The 17,956-nt window shown below is 37.5% G+C and overlaps 2 protein-coding genes across 14 annotated transcripts in view; one reads left to right on the top strand and one right to left on the bottom strand.

Moving 5' to 3' along the window:
• LNX1 (ligand of numb-protein X 1) overlaps positions 1 to 2,567 on the top strand; it is a 120,432-nt gene extending 117,865 nt beyond the window's left edge. For all 7 annotated transcript variants that reach the window (XM_040065529.2, XM_040065532.1, XM_040065528.1 and 4 more), the window contains 2 exons: positions 663 to 821; positions 1,865 to 2,567. In XM_040065529.2, the coding sequence (XP_039921463.1) occupies positions 663 to 821; positions 1,865 to 2,000 (295 nt within the window). In that variant the 3' untranslated portion in view covers positions 2,001 to 2,567. The remainder of the gene's footprint in view (positions 1 to 662; positions 822 to 1,864) is intronic.
• An 859-nt stretch (positions 2,568 to 3,426) lies between these two features.
• Positions 3,427 to 17,956, bottom strand: part of FIP1L1 (factor interacting with PAPOLA and CPSF1) — a 37,968-nt gene continuing 23,438 nt past the window's right edge. For 4 of the 7 annotated variants that reach the window (XM_040065536.1, XM_040065538.1, XM_040065537.1 and 1 more), the window contains 7 exons: positions 16,357 to 16,383; positions 15,740 to 15,794; positions 14,657 to 14,712; positions 10,195 to 10,337; positions 9,221 to 9,440; positions 4,480 to 4,617; positions 3,427 to 3,750 (listed from right to left, as the gene is read on the bottom strand). In XM_040065536.1, the coding sequence (XP_039921470.1) occupies positions 3,593 to 3,750; positions 4,480 to 4,617; positions 9,221 to 9,440; positions 10,195 to 10,337; positions 14,657 to 14,712; positions 15,740 to 15,794; positions 16,357 to 16,383 (797 nt within the window). In that variant the 3' untranslated portion in view covers positions 3,427 to 3,592. The remainder of the gene's footprint in view (positions 3,751 to 4,479; positions 4,618 to 9,220; positions 9,441 to 10,194; positions 10,338 to 14,656; positions 14,713 to 15,739; positions 15,795 to 16,356; positions 16,384 to 17,956) is intronic. The other 3 variants (XM_040065540.1, XM_040065541.1, XM_040065542.1) reach the window with 1 other exon arrangement.

The raw sequence follows: 17,956 nt of genomic DNA, 5'->3' as shown, positions 1-17,956 counted from the left end.
TCTTGAGAGCAGACTCAATACTCCAAAGCACTGACTCAAATGGATAAGTTTCTCTCATGTTCCATGCTGTGACTTATCAGGGTGACTTATCAGGTTACTCAAGAATCAAGAAATGCTCAGGATCCCTAATTCCACCAATACCTGTCTTTGTGTCACCTGTCATTTTTGTAGTTCATTCCATTGGTCTTAAAATTATTTGATATGCACCACAGTAGTAAGTACCTCAACACTTTGACATAATTAATCACATAGAGACTCATATCTGGAAGATAAAGAAGTCATTGGGCTGTACAAAGTAGAAGAAATACAGCTTTTTGAATTGCTGATTTACAAACATTAAATCCAGGCTTAAGTACTTTTCTCCATCACACCAACTAGATCATTTGCATAGTTTTCTACCCTATTAAAAAAAACCCCCACAACTTATTTAATACTTAAGCCTAGGACTATCTACTAATTTTAATTTTGGGATAACTAGTTATCTGGTTATAACAGGAAAGCAGTATTACAGAAATAAAGAAGTGTAGGTGCTTAAACAGTGGAAATAAGGCACTATCTAACTCTTAAAAACACTCAGTGGGTACATGAAAAGGCAGATTATTAATGGTTCATCAGAATCTAAACTTAACTATATGACATTTAATTAAACTGGTTTATTTCAGGTATTTATACAGCTGCAAAGAAATTGTATTACGAAGAAATACATCTGGAAGTCTTGGCTTCAGCATCGTAGGAGGTTATGAAGAACATACTGGGAACAAACCATTCTTTATCAAAGCCATTGTTGGGGGAACACCAGCATATAATGATGGCAGAATTAGGTAATGATTACTATCTCAAAATAATAGCATTTAAGTAAGTTTTTCTCCTGATTAACTTATATGGGTTTTTAAAAAAAACATGTTTTCATTAAGGTAGTGACAGAACAGGGGAAGGATTCACTGATACAGAATTAACTCTGGGAGATCTGGAAACAGGACCTAAGTATCCTGAAGTTCAACAGATCTGCCTTCATAGCAGAATGTTTTCAGATGTCTAGCAACCCACTAGTATGTGAGTAAGTTAAAATAAGAGTCAATTTGATCTCTGGGGTGGTACAAATCATGCCAGCACAGAGATTTCCCACCTATCTAGTTCTATGCACCCCAAACAAATAAATGCCTTCCCTGCAAACACCAATACACTCGAAGAGAGTAAATGCACAATCATGGCACAAACTTACATCAATTAACAAGGCTTAAAAGGTACAGCTGTTCAGAACACAGATAATTCTAGTATCTAAAGAGGGCCTACAAGAAAGCTGGAAAGGGACTTTTTACAAGGGTATGTAGTGCTAGGACAAGAGACAATGGCTTTAAACTGAAAGACAGTAGGTTTAGACCAGATATTAAAAAGAAATTATTTAATGTGAGGGTGGTGAGGCACTGGAACAGGTTGCCCAGAGAAGTTGTGGATTCGTCCTCCTTATTCAAGGACAGGTTGCTGGGGCTTTGAGCAATCTGGTCTAGTAGAAGGTGTCCCTGCCCAGAGCAAGGGGGTTGGAACTGAATTATCTTCCAAGCCCCTTCAACCAAAGCCCTTCTAGGATTCTGTGATGATGATTGATCAGAATGAGTATCAGAAGAACTATATCATGTTTTCCTTCCAATATGTCTAATCAATTATAAATCTGCAAGAAACCCGAAAAAGTGAAATATTTTCACCAGCTTTATTCCCTTATTCATGAATACTTGTTAGCCAGAGAAGGAACATAATACTCATTTCTACCCCTTCCCCCAGCTTAAGGATGGGCTTTGGCATTTGAAAACATTTAAGATAAAAAGTCACCTTGTTTAATTGTTGTCTTGCATTTGTTTTTTTTTAGATGCGGTGACATCCTCCTTGCTGTCAATGGCAGGAACACATCAGGAATGATGCATGCCTGCTTGGCAAGGATGCTCAAAGAACTAAAAGGAAAAATTACTCTCACAATTGTGTCCTGGCCTGGCACATTTTTATAAAACAAGTTTTCATGGAGAGTATGACAAGGGGAAAAAATGTAAAAAAAAAAAAAAGGAACATCAGTCTTTGCTTTTTCGGGGGGTCAAGTATGTATTTATAAAGAAAAGGTTTGTGAAATTTCAACCTGCATGTCAAGAAAAGTCAAGTTTAGGTAAAGCAGTGATGCCCCTCAGAAAATCACTTCAGAGTGATCCAAACTACAGACTTCAGTCCTTCCCTCCCTGTGTTCTTAAGGGGGTTTTGTTGGTTTTTTTTATACATATCTACATAGCTATTTAATGCATTATAATAATAATGGAATTTAAGGAGCAACAGCTTCTGCTCACCCACTTTATTTTGATTTACAAAAAGAAAACCTTGAATAACTTATGGAAATACTTCTTGCAATTTTTCTAGTTGCAATAATCAGGTGAAGGTTTTTATCCAACACATTAATAGCACTTTGATTACGTGTACCTTTTCATGGTCAGCATGAAGCTGGTATTTTGAAGACTTTCAAGTACTGTTTGTTAGTCTGTAAAACTGTGAATGAAATTTCTAAAATAATTAAAAATAATTGTAACTGTGTACTTGTACAGACATTATTTTCATTTAAAACCAAATTACCTCGTTTCCCTGGTTTGTTCTGATTAATATTATTAAATCTGGGATTTTTATATAGACTATTACTTTTAAGGAAGTGCACTGCACCCTGCTAATGCCATCAAGTAAGTCTTCTGATTAGCAGTAGAAGTTTTGTGGGAACTGCCTTATCAATCACACTTGATACTGTTCTTCATGAAGTAAATCTGAAAGCGATGATGGTCTTATATGTCTCTTAAAATAGTCCTTTGTGTCTCTCTGCAAATTACTCATGTTCCACAGTCTTGTTTTTATCTCACAAGCTTGCAGTGGGAAGAGGATATGTTTGTTAATCTTTATCGTGTTAAGGGCAGCTGTTCCCCTAGAACAAAGACTAAAATGAACTCTCAGCAGGGACGATTATCCAGCTTAATTCATCCTTATGCACCCACACAAACCAGACATAATTACCAAGTGCATCATCACCATGCTCAGTGTTCCATTCAACTAAGAACAATCGGCACCTTTCCCACTTTCCCTAGTTTTTGGGGGTTTTTTTGCTTCACGTTATTACAAGGCTTTTGAAGAGCCTGCAGTTCCTGTGTGTCCCTGCAGTAAAGGATGACCTTTCCAAATATGACTCCAAAAGCTATGCTAAACCCACTGTTCCAGATGTTGGGTATATAATAAAATGAATGCACACAGTTTCTAAAGTCAGTAAAAGAATGACCTTCCCATTGGCTTATGAAAAAAGGAGACAATTTAGTACAAAGAATTTAAGCCCTACTTATAGTGTAAGAGCATAAGCCTTTAGCTGTAAGATGTTTTTTCACTGTTTCTTAAAAGACAAAGTCAGTCCAAGAATTTTAACATGAAAAATTCGTTCTTTTATTTTCAAAAAAAACCAAAGTAACCTTTGATTTCAAACTAACAGAACAAGATTAAGAGCAAATTATTATAATTCCCAGAAAAATAACAAGATTTATAGTAATCTATTTCTGGCACTAATATATATGCAAGTAGGGAAAAATCACACAAGCCTATTCCACAGGGGCAGCTTCAGTGTTTTCCTGCTCAGGAGCAGGTTCACCACTGGCTTCTTTTCCTTCTTTGCTTCTTTTGGACTTCTTGTGTTTGTGCCTTCTGTGGCTATCCCCTTCTTCACTGTCATGACGACGTCTGCTGTTACTAAAGAGAGAGAAAACATGCCTCAATCACTTGACACTTCAGGCCCTTTTTAATTACAAAGTACAAAAAAACCAGCTTCTCATTTAAAAACTGGCATCTGCTCCCAACTCAGAGTTTTTGGATACCAGTGCACAGCTGAATTTTTCCTGGCATGGAACATACATCTATCCATCCTGTACTTTTTGTGGGGCAAATGGAATGATTTTTCACATTTGTAACCCATATTCTAATAGCAATACTTTTAACAATGTCACGTACCTATTGGCATTCCTTAATAATTTGACCTCCTGTTGAGCCCATTTTCTGGACTTTTATTTCTAACTTAAAATGGATCACGTAGAACAATTTCTATCAAGTGACTGCGAGGATTATTTTACTTGCTGAGAATGACTGTTGAGTTGTTCGGTTCATGCTGCTGCATGTCAGCTTCACTCCACCTCTTTCTGACTCACCATTTTTACCCTTCTTTCCCCAATGTCCTGATTTCTGTTCACATACAGGCTGTCACATACATCACTCAATATGAGGTTACCCAGGGTCAGTATTGCTTTTTGTCTGTCCACGTTTTAAACGGCAGACTTGTTCCAAGTAGCGCACTCAAGTGTTTACAGTCTTTCCACAAAACTCCTGTTTGGTTTGGGTTCTTCAAAAAGTTTACTTCTTTCCTTTTTTTTTTTTTTTTTAACTGGGCAAGTCTTTCATATTCTATTAAAAAAAGAGAAATCAAACCTTCGAGATGACTTGTGTCGAGTCTCTTCTTTCTCTCTGTGTCTCCTGTCTCTGTGTCTGTCTTCCTTCTCTCTACTTGTCCTATGGCGATCGTAGCCCCTCTCTGCATAGTCTCTGTATCTGTAGCGTTCCTCATCACTGATTCAGAAAGAAGAGAGTTTCAGGACAGTAAGACCAAGGAGAATAACAATAACAAGCTAAATGACAGGAAAATCTAAATATTGCTTTTGGGTGTCTACATGATTTCCAATGCTTAAAGGACAAAAAAGTTCTTCATGTTACACACTAGATTTGTGCAGTTAATGCAATTTTGAAAGGAAATTGTTCATTAGAAATGAAAGAAAAAAGAATACAACAGTGTCCCATTAAGTTTATATAGGAGTTATCAAGCTGTTAGCTTGAACCTGTATCTAACTGTGAAGGAAATACAATCCTACATAAACTTCAGTAATGTTTTCAGGTCAGTGTTTGAAACATTCAACACTTATCAGCACACTTTTTGACTATTATACTGTTGTAGTGTGTTAATTTGGTTTATATTGTATTTCATTTTTATATTGGGTTTTGTAATGTTTCTTCTGTTCCCTGGAAACTATCACGTGGTTTGTCCCTGCTCTGCTGTGCCCATTTTCCCACACTGGAATGTAACCCAACTCTGTTCCACTCCCACCTTGTCCCTGATTGGGTAGGTGGCTTGTCCCTGCCTCTGGGCCCTGCCCGCTGGATAAAAGCCCTGGGAAGGAGGCGGGGCAGTCTCTTTTTGCACCGGGAGGAGGACTTGGGAACAGGGACGGAGCTGGAGGGGCAGGACCCAAATAAAGCCCTGATCCCCCCCGGGGACAAAGAGCAAACTCTTTCCTTTTGCCATCAACGGATGCTTGTTCTCTCTAAAGAAGCACCGCATTATACAATTTGGGTAAGTTAAAATTAGATTTTGGTACAGTTATCTATTTCCTTACACCTGCTTCAAGAAAAGGAAAAGCTAAGTATAAAGATTAAAATATAATAAATGTTTTGGGGTGCTTCCGAAAGTAATTTTTCTCCAGTGTTGTCTCTACTTCCACTTCTTGCTTGGATTGCCATGAAATGCTGTCCTGTCACAATGTTGGTAAAACCCCTTAAATATCACAGGTTAGACAAAAATTCAAAAGGCTTTACTTAAAAATATATTTTTATATTTTGACTTGATGAAAAGAGAAGTTCTAAGAGTTTACTGAAATCTAAAAAAACCCCAAACAACAACAACAACAAAAAAGATGAGAACACTGTCCACTATTATCCAATACGACTCAAATGCTACACAAGCATAGCTTAATAAGGCACAATCATTTCATCATTTCTCTACCAAGAAAAACCTACCCACATCATTTAACAGCACAACTTCAACACAAATTAACTCAGTGTAATTATGTATATATCACATGAAGTGTTCTCTAGCCATAGTTCAGGAGATCCCCACCAAGCCCTAAAGAAAGGCACTACGTAACCAGTCTTCTAAAGAAGTAAAATCAGTAACAATTTAGATATTGATGACCTAACAAAAGGCAAGTGTTTCTGTCTCTGCCAACATTTACCATGAAAGAAAGTATCCTCCTGAGGTGCCTGCAGCAGCAGAACAGATCAGACAGATCACAAAGAGAGAACAGCCCAAGCCTCAAGAAATTTCTCATGTCCTGGAGCAGTGAGAACTGAGATCAAACCCATTTTATCTGCCACAACTTGGATCCTCTGGCCAATTCCCAAGTGAGGATATTACATTAGTGATTATTACAGCCATGTATGAAAACTCAAGAATCAGAAGGGGGAACACCTGAAGCAACAGCACTAATCTTTTTATGAAACCCTGATTACATCATTAAGCAAATGTCAGAAATTAGTAATTTAAGACAGTGCAGAGAACCACCAACCACCCCATTGAAAATTCTGCTTTTCTAAGGGACATGAAAGATACTCACACATCAAAACCAGGAAAACTACAGCTTCAACTACAGAACTCAAAATTAGGATTTGCCACTGAGTAATACAACTTCATTGATTCATTTTATAATGAATTTATAACTACAGATCTGAGAGAAAGCTGATCGAATCCTGCAAAGCACATGTGGCACAAAAACTGAGGTTGGAAGGCATGAGTGAAGGTCACCAGGACCAAACCCCAGCTAAAGCAGGGCCATCAGGACCAGCTGACCAGTACCATGTCCAGACAGCCTCAGGATATCTCCATGGATGGAGACTCCCCAGCCTCGCTGTGCAACTGTAGTTTCCTCCTATATCTGATATTGCCTCCCAAAACTAATATTTTGATGATTAGGATCTAATGAAAAAGATAAAATTTGTATGTCTACCACTAAATTCTGTTAAGCTTGCCTTGAGAAATTAGATGGCTACTTGCAGACTTATGGCTTGGTTTCAACTACAATATCCAAAGCCCTTAATGGTAACTCACACTCTGCATTTGTTCTGTTACCCAGTTATTTTAAAACACTCTAGAAAAGGTTAAAAATATTACTGATACTCCCCTTTAAACCTTATTCTGGCAGACTACTAAGGTACCATGACAGCTTCTAAGTGTGTCTGATGAAAATAAACTTCTCTAAGTAATGCAAAAAATCAGTCTGCCAAGACCAGTGTGTTGGGAGCTTTCAGAAACACTCCAATTCTGCTCAGTGTTTTGACCTTTATCGCACACTGATGGCGGAGTCTCGTTCAGTTTGTCGACCACCAGGACACCAAGTCGTGTGAAGCTGCAATCCAGCCAGCCAGACCCTCATCTGTTCCTCTGCATGACATTATTAAGTTCTAGGACCTTACAAACACAGTTGATGGGGTTTGGGGTTTTTTTGTTTGGTTGGTTTTTGTTGTTTTTGTGGTTGGTTTTTTTTTTAATTTTTCAAACTGCTGAGGAAGAACCATGAAACAGTAACATGTCAATCAAATTCCATTGTCTACATTTTTAGTGGTAACTAATTGACTCGAAACTACCAAAATGAAACAAACAAAGCAAACAAAAAAAAAAACCCCAAACAAACAAAATAAAGTCCCAACCTTTGCAGAAGGGAAACATCCAAAAATAATGGCATCTTCTCAAGGGGGCAGAGTGAGATGCACTCTAAAAATGCACACTTTTCTTTGAGGATGTAGCGTTTCTTACAAAAAGCATTTCTGTAGCAAAAACACAGGCTATTCATCTGGAAAATAACTGCTAAAAGCATTGAAAGCCACAATTTCTGAGCAGTAAAACTCTAAACCTGATGCTTACTACAAAACCCACCAAAGTACCACTTGATCAAAGTTTAAACAAAGGGAATATCAATAAAAGCTATAAATCTGTGCAGTCTTTAAAATAGTTCACGTTCTCTCCCTCACAGCTCCATTCATTTTATTTTCATAAGCGCACAGAATTGAAAATAAACCTCTTAAGAAATATTGTATCTGCATGTTCTTTCTTAAGCCTCTCCCACCTCTTCTGTGATTCCCAAACCAACTTATCCTACTTAAGGGCCTCCCACTTTCTTACACAGCCATGTGGCAACAGCTTTGCTACAGATGGTGGATAATTTAGTCACATAAAAAAGTCGAGGCCTGCTCTTCCCCCTCCTTAACAGATAACTCTGGCAGCAGCACAGAGATTTCTTGAGGCCTGGAAGCTATTAAGGTTCATTTCAAGCACCCTTGAATGACCAGGGTTCTTTCTGGCCTTCAATCAAGCTGTCTGAGGAACAGATGTTTAGCTAGGTCTTCAGGCCTCAGAAACTGACCCTGGAACGAAGCACATGCCCACAGGAGAGGACATCACCACACCAGCATACATGGAAAATCCCCCAGCTCGAACCCCGTTTGGGTCTTCAGCTAACAATCATCATGCAAAAATGTCATCTCTCAACCGCAGTAATGTTGACTCTCAGCGCTCTCATTCCTTTCAGTTTAAAACCATTAGTAAAAACAATCTGCCTAATAGCTAACATATATCCTGCAAAAATTTAAACTTAACAACGAACACTGAGAAAAGCATCAGATAGTTATCCCAAAAAGCTTAGCAGATAACAAGCAGAGGAAATTTAGAAAAATCTGGTTAACCAATAGACCTCTGTTCTATGGAGCCATAGTGAGCTCAACATTAAATGCTTTGTACCTGAGCACATAAACCACAGATCAGTTGCAGGGTTTTTGTTTGGGTTTTTTTTAAGCAATTGGAAAGCTGAATAAAGTTATCTGACATGATTTTCATAATCTACATGAAAATTAAAGAAAAGTTCTTGATCTTGAAATAATAGTTTTAAAAAAGAGAAGAGATATTTTTATCCAGCCATTTTTAACAACTATATTAATCATTTTAGCAGGTATTTAACACCATTAATTAAGGTCAAATGTTGCAACTTACTACCAAATTGGCAACTAAAATTCATTTGGTACTTCTGTAGATTTTTCTGTAAATTTTTTCTAGACTTATTGATGTCAAAAAGAGATGGGTATTTCAAACAGCCTCAACACTTAAATCACCTTTAATCTGTAAAGCACTATGACCAATTTGGATGTAGAGTGTCCTTTTTTTCTGCTTCTGTTTTACATGTAGAAATTTAGAATTATCATTTCCAAGAGAAAAGGGCAAAGCTGAGGAAGCCACACCACCCAGCTCTTTGGAATATGTAGCAGAACACAACCCCAAAACTTTGAAGTAGACTGTTTAACAGAGACAAGGGTTTTGAGCAGAGTTACAGCACATTTAGGACATTTCACTGACCTGTTGAAAGCACTTGAAGATGGACTGTGATCTCGATCCCTTTCCCTGTCTCTGGTACGGTCTCGATCTCTGTCTCGGTCCCGGTCGCGATCCCGATCTCGGGATCTCTCTCTCTCACGTTCCCTATCCTTCTCTCTTCGTGCATAGTAATCCCACTGTTTGCTGGTGTCCAGAAGACTAGACCATGAGGGTGCAGAACCTGCAGGGTGTGGAAAGGTGACTAAAGAAAGAGATGTAGTTATTAGAAAGAACAAAATCAAATATCATATGGAAACTTATGCATGAAAACACATTTTTCAGTTTCCTCCAATAACATTTTTTAATCTTCCCTTTTCACATTAGAGTTAATTCTAAGAAAACTGCATTTTTTCCATGATGATTACAAAAGCTTCTAGCACTCAGTATTTAAATGTTAAATACTTCTTATGAGGATGTACAGAACCAGGGTATCTACCCCAAAGACTGTCTAAACACTTTTGGGGGAAAAAAAAAATTGTGCAAATACTTGCACAAAGAATCTGATTCTATGTGGTCAAGTGGCTTTACTCTGGGGAAGCAACAAAAGGAAAACAACCACAAAACAAAACTGCCTTTGAAACTCAGGTGCGCTGAAAATACATTTCAGAAAAAGGACACTTCCGGCCTTGAATTTAAGTGCTATTATTTTTACCTCTTGTACTTTAAAACCATTGTATTTAAAATACAATGTTAGCTATGAAGTTCTCATTCACTAATTTATATTCTATACCATGATTTGACATACTTTTATTGTTACAGATGTAAAAGGAGCTTTTAGAAATAAATTCTCTCTGGGGAGAAGAAATAATGCTGCCACTTGTGCTCTATAAAATAACTTTTATGAATTCTCAGCACAAACACTAATACCACTAAAATTTAACAGTTTAAGAAAATTAAGCATAGTCTTAATTTAGGAGTGACGTGTTAAGAAGGAAGTCTTAACATTGTCTCCCAACCTTTTTTAGATAGCTAGCAATGGGAAGAAGGAACATGCTTCTCCATTGCTTTTTGCCACCTTCAGTGTAATACAGAACTGCTGCTTTTAATGCCCCAACTGTTCTGTCCTGCCCTCCCTTGCCAGAAGTCCCGTGAACACAACCTGTAAAGGAAAAACAAGGGCTGAGGATTTAGCTGGAAACAGCACTCTCTAGCGGACTTACAGTACTGAGGACTCCTCCCTTTCTGCTTATCTGCCTTGCTAGCTTTCCTAACTTTCAAGAAATCGTTTGTTTTGAGCTCCACTTCATCATCTATAATATGAGAACAACATTTACTTGACTTCATGGTGTCACAAAAGAGATTAACAGTACAATTAACATAAATATCCACTGAACAATGTGAAGTGTGTTACTGGTGCTGTATTTAATACCGTTGAGTTATAAAACCAGTGGCTTCTGCTGACAGCTATGCTCAGACTGCCTTGCCTGTAACGCCTGGGGTATGCCTGCCCCAGAAAGCTTTGGCAGAAGCTTCAGAGAGCAGTTTGCCAAGCATCCAGAGGAGGAATACAAAAGACCTTTAGAGCAGGCAGGAAAAAACACTTCATTGTTAAAATACATTTGCAATGAAAAGTATTACAATTCCTTAAAAAAGCATTTATACAAAGTTTTGCCTTCAATAAAATGCTTGACACTAATTAATTTCAGGTCTACAAGCAAAATGAAGGGTTAACAGAAAAATATGTCCTAATACAGTATTATGCTGTTCATTATACTGCCAAGACCTGAAATTCGTTGAAGGAAGGCAGCCAGAAATAGCAAAAAAAACCAGCTGGACTTAGAAGACTGCTAATTTCCTTGACTTGTCACTATGTCAACAACACACGTATGGTACACGAGACACTGGCTGCCAGAGTATTCTGATCTAAAGCTTAAACTTAACTTTAAATGTATACTACAAAACAATTATTAATGATAGTACAAACTTTTACAATACATTTTGGATACTCCATCTCGAGTAATTCTCATCAGATAGAAGTATTTCTCCCCAGTAACATCAGATAAAACAGTAATTTGACACACTGCACATTTTTGTATCTCAATTTTCATCAGGAATTATTCACAACACACAAGAAGCTTACTTTCTAGTATGAACTGGTGATCTGCTTTTACTACATTGAATGAAGTAATTTGTCACTGCTGTTACTTCTATATAGATTATTCCAATAATTCCTACAAGAAGAAGGACCCTTCAAAAATTTAACTCTGATTTTATTTTTAAAACAGAAAGAGAGCTTTAAATAATTACTAGTTTTGGAGACATGAGCCCTGTTTTGGAGATGGTTTAAAAACTTAAAGCTTCATGATGTAAGGCAAACTATTTAATGGCTCTTCCTTGTGCCTCAAAAAAACCCCTGACTCTCAAACTGTTTCTGTAATGTTAAATGCCTAGCAAGTTCCTAAGATATAAAGAACATTTAGAGCACAGATCAGAGAACTGCTTGAGGAAAAAGCAAACAAGTATACAAGATAGAAGGCACTTCAGTGGCTGATCAAATGCAGCTCAAGCAAAGCCAAAGATGTGATGGCAAAGGTAGCACTGAATTGTGAAAGGATTTAAGTGCAAATCGATGAAACCACATTGATGTGGTGGAAGAGCACAAAAACAGAATAGACATTCTTGAAGCTGTAATGTGTTTTTTTCCTATGTAACCTTCCTAAAGGGTTTACAGTGGGAAACTCGACTGACCACAAGGGAAGAGACACTAAAGCACGAGCTGAGGAATTTCAATAAGAAGGGCTAGTCCCTTAATCAAGACTGGTACTTTCTGCAATGTATTCCATTTGCACATCTTCCCCTGCAATTTTGACAAAGCTAGGAAATGCACAGACTGTCAAAGAAGACAACAGGTTGGAGATTCAGTGCTATCATCCAAAGCAACAATTAAATAAATATACTAAGTGAGAGTAAATCACAGAGATATCTGCAGCCTGCTGTGCTGTGGAGCTCTCAAAGTCATCAAGTTCTGATTCACAGAGAGCACTGCTAAACACTGACCAGTGATCACACTGCACAACAGGGACTGTGAGAGTATGATGCTGACTAGGCAAACATCCTTCACTAAGAGATGAGCAACAGTGATAAAATGCCACGAGTCTCTACAGATTCAAAAATCCCTATGACAGCTTTGAGACAGACAATTGCCTTGTGCAGCAAATACAAAAGCTTTTGCTGAAACAGGGATACCAGATACACTGGAAACACACTGGGAAGATAGGAGTGGACTGTGCTCCTGTGCTCCATAATCATATAAAGGCAAACAATTTTTTAATCCTGATGAAGAAATTCAAATTCAATGTTGGCACGACCATGGTAACAGTCATCCTTTAAAACTGGTGCTGCCAAGAACACAAGCATGCCATCATCTCTAAAAGTCAACATAAAAACTGGAAATATTCTTATGTCCCTGAAAATACTTGTCAGAATAGAAAATTCTAACAAAAGAGAATTGAAAATGAAAAACATTCTATGCTGGAGACTACGTAATAGATGCCATATACATGTTAGAATGTGTTAGTAAGAGTGCTTTCCTTATGATACTCTGTGTTGCTTTAGTTGTACATAACAGCTTTTACCTTTTTGCTAAAACACAAATTACTGCTAAAAAAGAAGTCTGTGTAAAGCTGATGTTTATGAATAATTTTTCAAGAATTCTTGAAAATATAACAAGTTTCCAACACATGAAAGCAAACATTTGATAACTGATGAGGATCCTTACAATGTCAACAAAGTACTGCTTGTTACTCTGTGAACTGCTACAACTTCAAGAAATTGCAAGCCATTACAAAATGTCGTTTTGTATATCCATGCTTAAGACTTCAGAACATTTGGGAAATAGATTTGCTGAATATTTGATCTGTGCTGAACATCACACATCCTCAGAAATGGACAGAACTTTCCCTACAATTTCTCCTCCCACCAGCTAGGGTTCACAAGAACAAGGCAAAAGAATTTAGCTGAAAGAAAAGGCACTAAGCATGGGACTGAATGGGAGATGTACTGAAAGCAGAGGTAGTGACAGGCAACATGCAAGGTCCTGCAGCTGGGTGGGGACAGTCCTCAATGTCAGTACAAACTGGTGATGAGCTGACTCAAAGCAACCCTGCAGAGAAGGGCTTGGGGATCCTGGTGGGCAAAAATAAAATACGAGCCAGCATTGTGAGTCCAGAAGCCACTTGTTTCCTGGTTGCATCAAAAGGAAGAGTGGCCAGCAGGTTGGGGGGGGTGATTCTTTGTGTGCCCTCATGAGACTCCACCAGCTCCTGGGACCCCAGGACGACAAAGATATGATAGAGCAGGTCCAGAGGAAGGCCATGAAAAATTATCAGGGAGCTGGAACATCTCTCCCTGTGTTGTTTAGGTTGTTTATCCTGGAGAAGAAAAGGCTCTAGGCACACCTTATGGTGGCTTTTCAATACTGCAAAGGGACTTACAAGAAAGAAAGATGGAGAGAGACCTTTTGCCAGGGCCTACAGTGACAGGACAAGGGGAGAGGCTTCACTCTGAGAAATGGTAGGTTTAGACTGGACATAAAGGAGAAATTCTTTATGATGATGGTGGTGAGGCACAGGTTGCCCAGAGGAGTTGTGGATGCCCCACCATTAGAAGTGCTCAAGGCCAGATTGGACAGGACTTTGAGCAAACTTGTCTAGTTAAATGTGTTCTTGCCCATGGCAGGGAGGCTTGAAATAGATAATCTTTGATGATTCCTTCCAGCCCAAATCATTTTATAATTCTATCTACTTTATCTTCTTATTTTCTCCTTTGGATCAAGAAGCAGAGCTAGGTAACTGTTCGGAACTCAGCATACATTCTGTGGATGCCCATTTTCTGCCACATGATGAAGCTTTTATTTTAGTTCCCTTTTATCTCACTTTTACTGAAAAAAACCCCACAAAGTCAAGTTTTCCGTGTCACCTTTTTTTCCCCACAAATAATTAATTAATTATTCCCAGTAATTAAAAAAAAAGAAGACTTTGCAATAGGATAGCTGAAGGTTATAGTGTCTTAGACAAATGGTTTTCCAAAAGAGAGGTGTATCATCAGGGTTTCTGAATGATTGGTCTTATTGGTAAAATTCTGATGATATCTCAACAGTTCTTGATCTCCTGCTTTTAAATCCTTGAAAAATTCTCCCAGACTTGCAATCCACATTATGGTATATAACGCTTCAAAATCACAGTTCTGCAAAAGCAGCAGCAGGAAAAGATATCCAGTACATAAATTAATACATAAAAGTATTTACCTACAGTGGTTAAATTTGCAACAGCACGTATCTATTTAAAATGGTCAGCAAGGAGCTTTCATAATGAAATACTGACAGGACCGGTTTAGCCTTCTAACTAAAATCCTCCTAAGTGTATCAATTTGATATCACACTGGTGAAAATTTCCAAAGCCAGCAAGCTTGCCTACTTACCACTGCCATATGAAAATGCACGAACAGGACGACCATCATAGCCAGAAGAATGTCCACTGTGGAAAATACAGGCAAAACCAGTTTCAGCATGTTAAAGTTATATGTTAAAACTCAGCTTTAGCAGCAAAGCTACCTCCTTCAATATATACATATATATACACACACACACACATATATATAAAATACAATACATACAATCAGAAGCGGAACTCATTCATGGCAACTGTCAGTACAAAATAATAAATGCACATATGATGTATTAAGTTAGGATTTTTTTCTCCGTTAAATCATATGAAGATTTTCTTGGAGATTTTCCATCATCCTCCTGTATCATGTATTTTAACAGAATTTTCAGTTTCAAAGGAACAGAGGTGTGCATCTTCCTTCAGTGAGGTCCAGATGACTGACAAGAGGCTAGTACCATTTTAAGTGAGTTTGGTATGTGACCTGGTTTTGGCCTCCAGCAAAATAAAAATATTTTTCAAGAACTGTTCTAGCCAACCTTTTTCCTCCTTTTATATATTTATATCTATATATACAAATATATGTATAAGTATACATATAGATGCATATCAAAATATTATTGAAAAAGTATGGTTAGGCCTGTTACAGCTGAACCCTTAGAACAGAACTGAAACACAAATTTAGATTCTGTGGAGCTCTGGCACTTCTTATAGTTCACGAGGGCTTGAATCTGAGCTCAAATTTTTGTGTACATCTATAAAAAAATTATATGATAGCTGAAAAGGATGCAGTTCACACAAATAAGCATTCAGACTACTAAAGAATTCTTTAACAATACTTTAATAACTTAGGTCTTGGCATTGATTTATCACCAAAACTGTAACTAATTTAATATTTCGATACTGTGGCATAACTAAACTAGTAAGTGGCCAAGTAACCTTCTCAAAGAATATGCTGAGAGGTGAGACTAGCAACATTTCTGTAAAATGACTGTAAAAATCTGAAGCTGTCTTCCCTTTCCCAGCTGCAAATCCACAAAACACTAAGCAATGCAAGAGTACTTATTTCATTTACAGCACACGGATAGATTGCTTAGTAAGATTTCAAACAGATAATCACCTGTCTATTGTGGGTATAAGAGAAGGTGGAGGACCGCCAGGTGGTGGTGGAAAACCTGTAACAATAAATTAGGTAAGGAGGGGAGAAAGCTAAAATCTATCACCCATAAACACATGAAAGAACTAGGCTAAGCAGACAATGGCAAACAAATCCCAGAGAGAACAATGAAAAATTGTTTCCATGTAAATGGGTTTTTATTTTGTAAGACTAAGAACTACTTTTCAGCTTGACAAGGGCAAAACATTAAACATGTATTATCAGTGCCTCAAATGAAAAACTTTATCATTCTTAAAAATATGGTGATATAGAAGCATGGGCAAATTCTAACAATACTTAATAAACAACAATCAAAACTATTTACTGCATAGCTGGGAAAAAAGGATTTTAGACGAAAGAAGGAAATATACATCTAGAAAACAGGCTGATTAGGTCCACTAATCAACAGCATTTTCATACTATTTCTCTTGTGTCTGGCCTCAAAATAACTGAGCCTACATATACACATGGAGTTTAGCATACATAACCCTTTATCTATATAATTGAAAGGAAGTCGGTAAGTCACACATCAGTTGTCATCTCTTAAACAAATGTGGAAAAAAAACCCTAAGCAAATTTACCTGGTGGTGGCACTGTTATTGGTATACCTAAAAAGACAATAAATATCAGTTATAGTAATAGTTTATTATCTGTAGATCTAAAACCAGTTTGAGTTTTCACTACATACATGATCAAGAAGAATGACAACATATTTTCTGTGTCCTCAGGTCAAGATGTCACATTAATACCGATTGTTAAAATTTTATACGAGCCTTGCCTTGTGAAATCTAGCTTTTGATTTAAATTCCTATCCTTTCAGATCTTACTTATTTAGAGACAAGAATAGTGAAGAATGACTCTGGGTCTCAAGGTTAGAACTAAATTCATAATCCTAAAATGCTTAGTATAGAGAAGGAAAGCAACATCCCATAGACTATTTGCTTTATTTTACATTCCATGGCTGGATGGAAGGAAATGCAATTGGCCTCTGACCTTCAATAGCTTGGCACAGGAAACAGTAGGTCCGCATGAACAAAGTATTCAGGCAGCAGTAAGCAATACAGATGTCTGAGTCAACGCTATGACACTGCAGTTCATCATTCAGCTGCTACGTGTTTTGTTCTCTATTTTCTTGTAACTACCTGAGAAAGGAGCATCCTTTAACAGAAATGTGCAAGAATTGCTCTAACCTGATTTTCAGATCTAGCTAAGCTGTTATGAATCTAACTAAAAGCTGAGAAAATTGCTCCCAACTAAATTAGCTGACCTAACAAAATATACTGCCTCAACATATAAATCTATCTTACTGATTATAAAAGGAATGATTACAAGGTAATAATAATTTGTACACTTCAAAGGCTCTTATCTTCCCATGATTTGTAAAGAACTAGCTTTACCTGAACTGAACACATAACACTGCTACATAATAAACTGGGCTAAAACGATACTGGCAGAAAATAGACTACTTCACCAGACATAAAGCACTTTCAACAGTTCTGGTTCCATTAAAAAGTATGTATGTTCAATCTTACAGCTCCTGGCAAAACTTTGGGGAGGGAGAGAACAGAAAACTGGCAAGTGCTTCCATCAGTGTTGACATAACTGCATAAACATTCACACAGAACAGTACTGGTCACTGCATGACGATATTTACATATATCCCATTAGCTCAACATTAAAATTAAAAGACTATTGTGTGGCAGCAACATTTTACTAAATCTACATATTTATAATGTCTAGAAATGCCAACTGCTCCCAGACTGCCCTGACAGAAGGACAGAATGAAGGAATATGCAAGCAGAGGAACAGTGATCAATAGAAAAGGCCACTAATTGCTGGCAATTTCCCTGACATGAATTCCTAACAGCATTAATCCTATAGGACTAAACACATGGTGAAATATAATTGAGGTTTCTGTCCAATCTAGAAGATCTAAAATCTGATCTCTTAGCCAAAATGCAAATCAGGAAGCAGTGAACATCAACACCCAAATTTCTAAACTGCATGAGCCATTTTCTCCTCACCAGCACACAAGCTTTCCTATGTACACTACACTGGGTATCACATCATAAAATTTTTGACCATGTAACATTTAAAAGACCAAACACTCCTGATGAAAATTCCTAAAGAAAATCAAGATTAAGAACTCAAACTGTTGCACAGCCAAAGTGTTTACCATTA

Source organism: Hirundo rustica, chromosome 5 (genome assembly GCF_015227805.2).
Source record: "Hirundo rustica isolate bHirRus1 chromosome 5, bHirRus1.pri.v3, whole genome shotgun sequence".
Taxonomy (NCBI): domain Eukaryota; kingdom Metazoa; phylum Chordata; class Aves; order Passeriformes; family Hirundinidae; genus Hirundo; species Hirundo rustica.
Note: the sequence above shows the minus strand (reverse complement) of the source record. Positions and strands in the feature narration are given on the sequence as shown.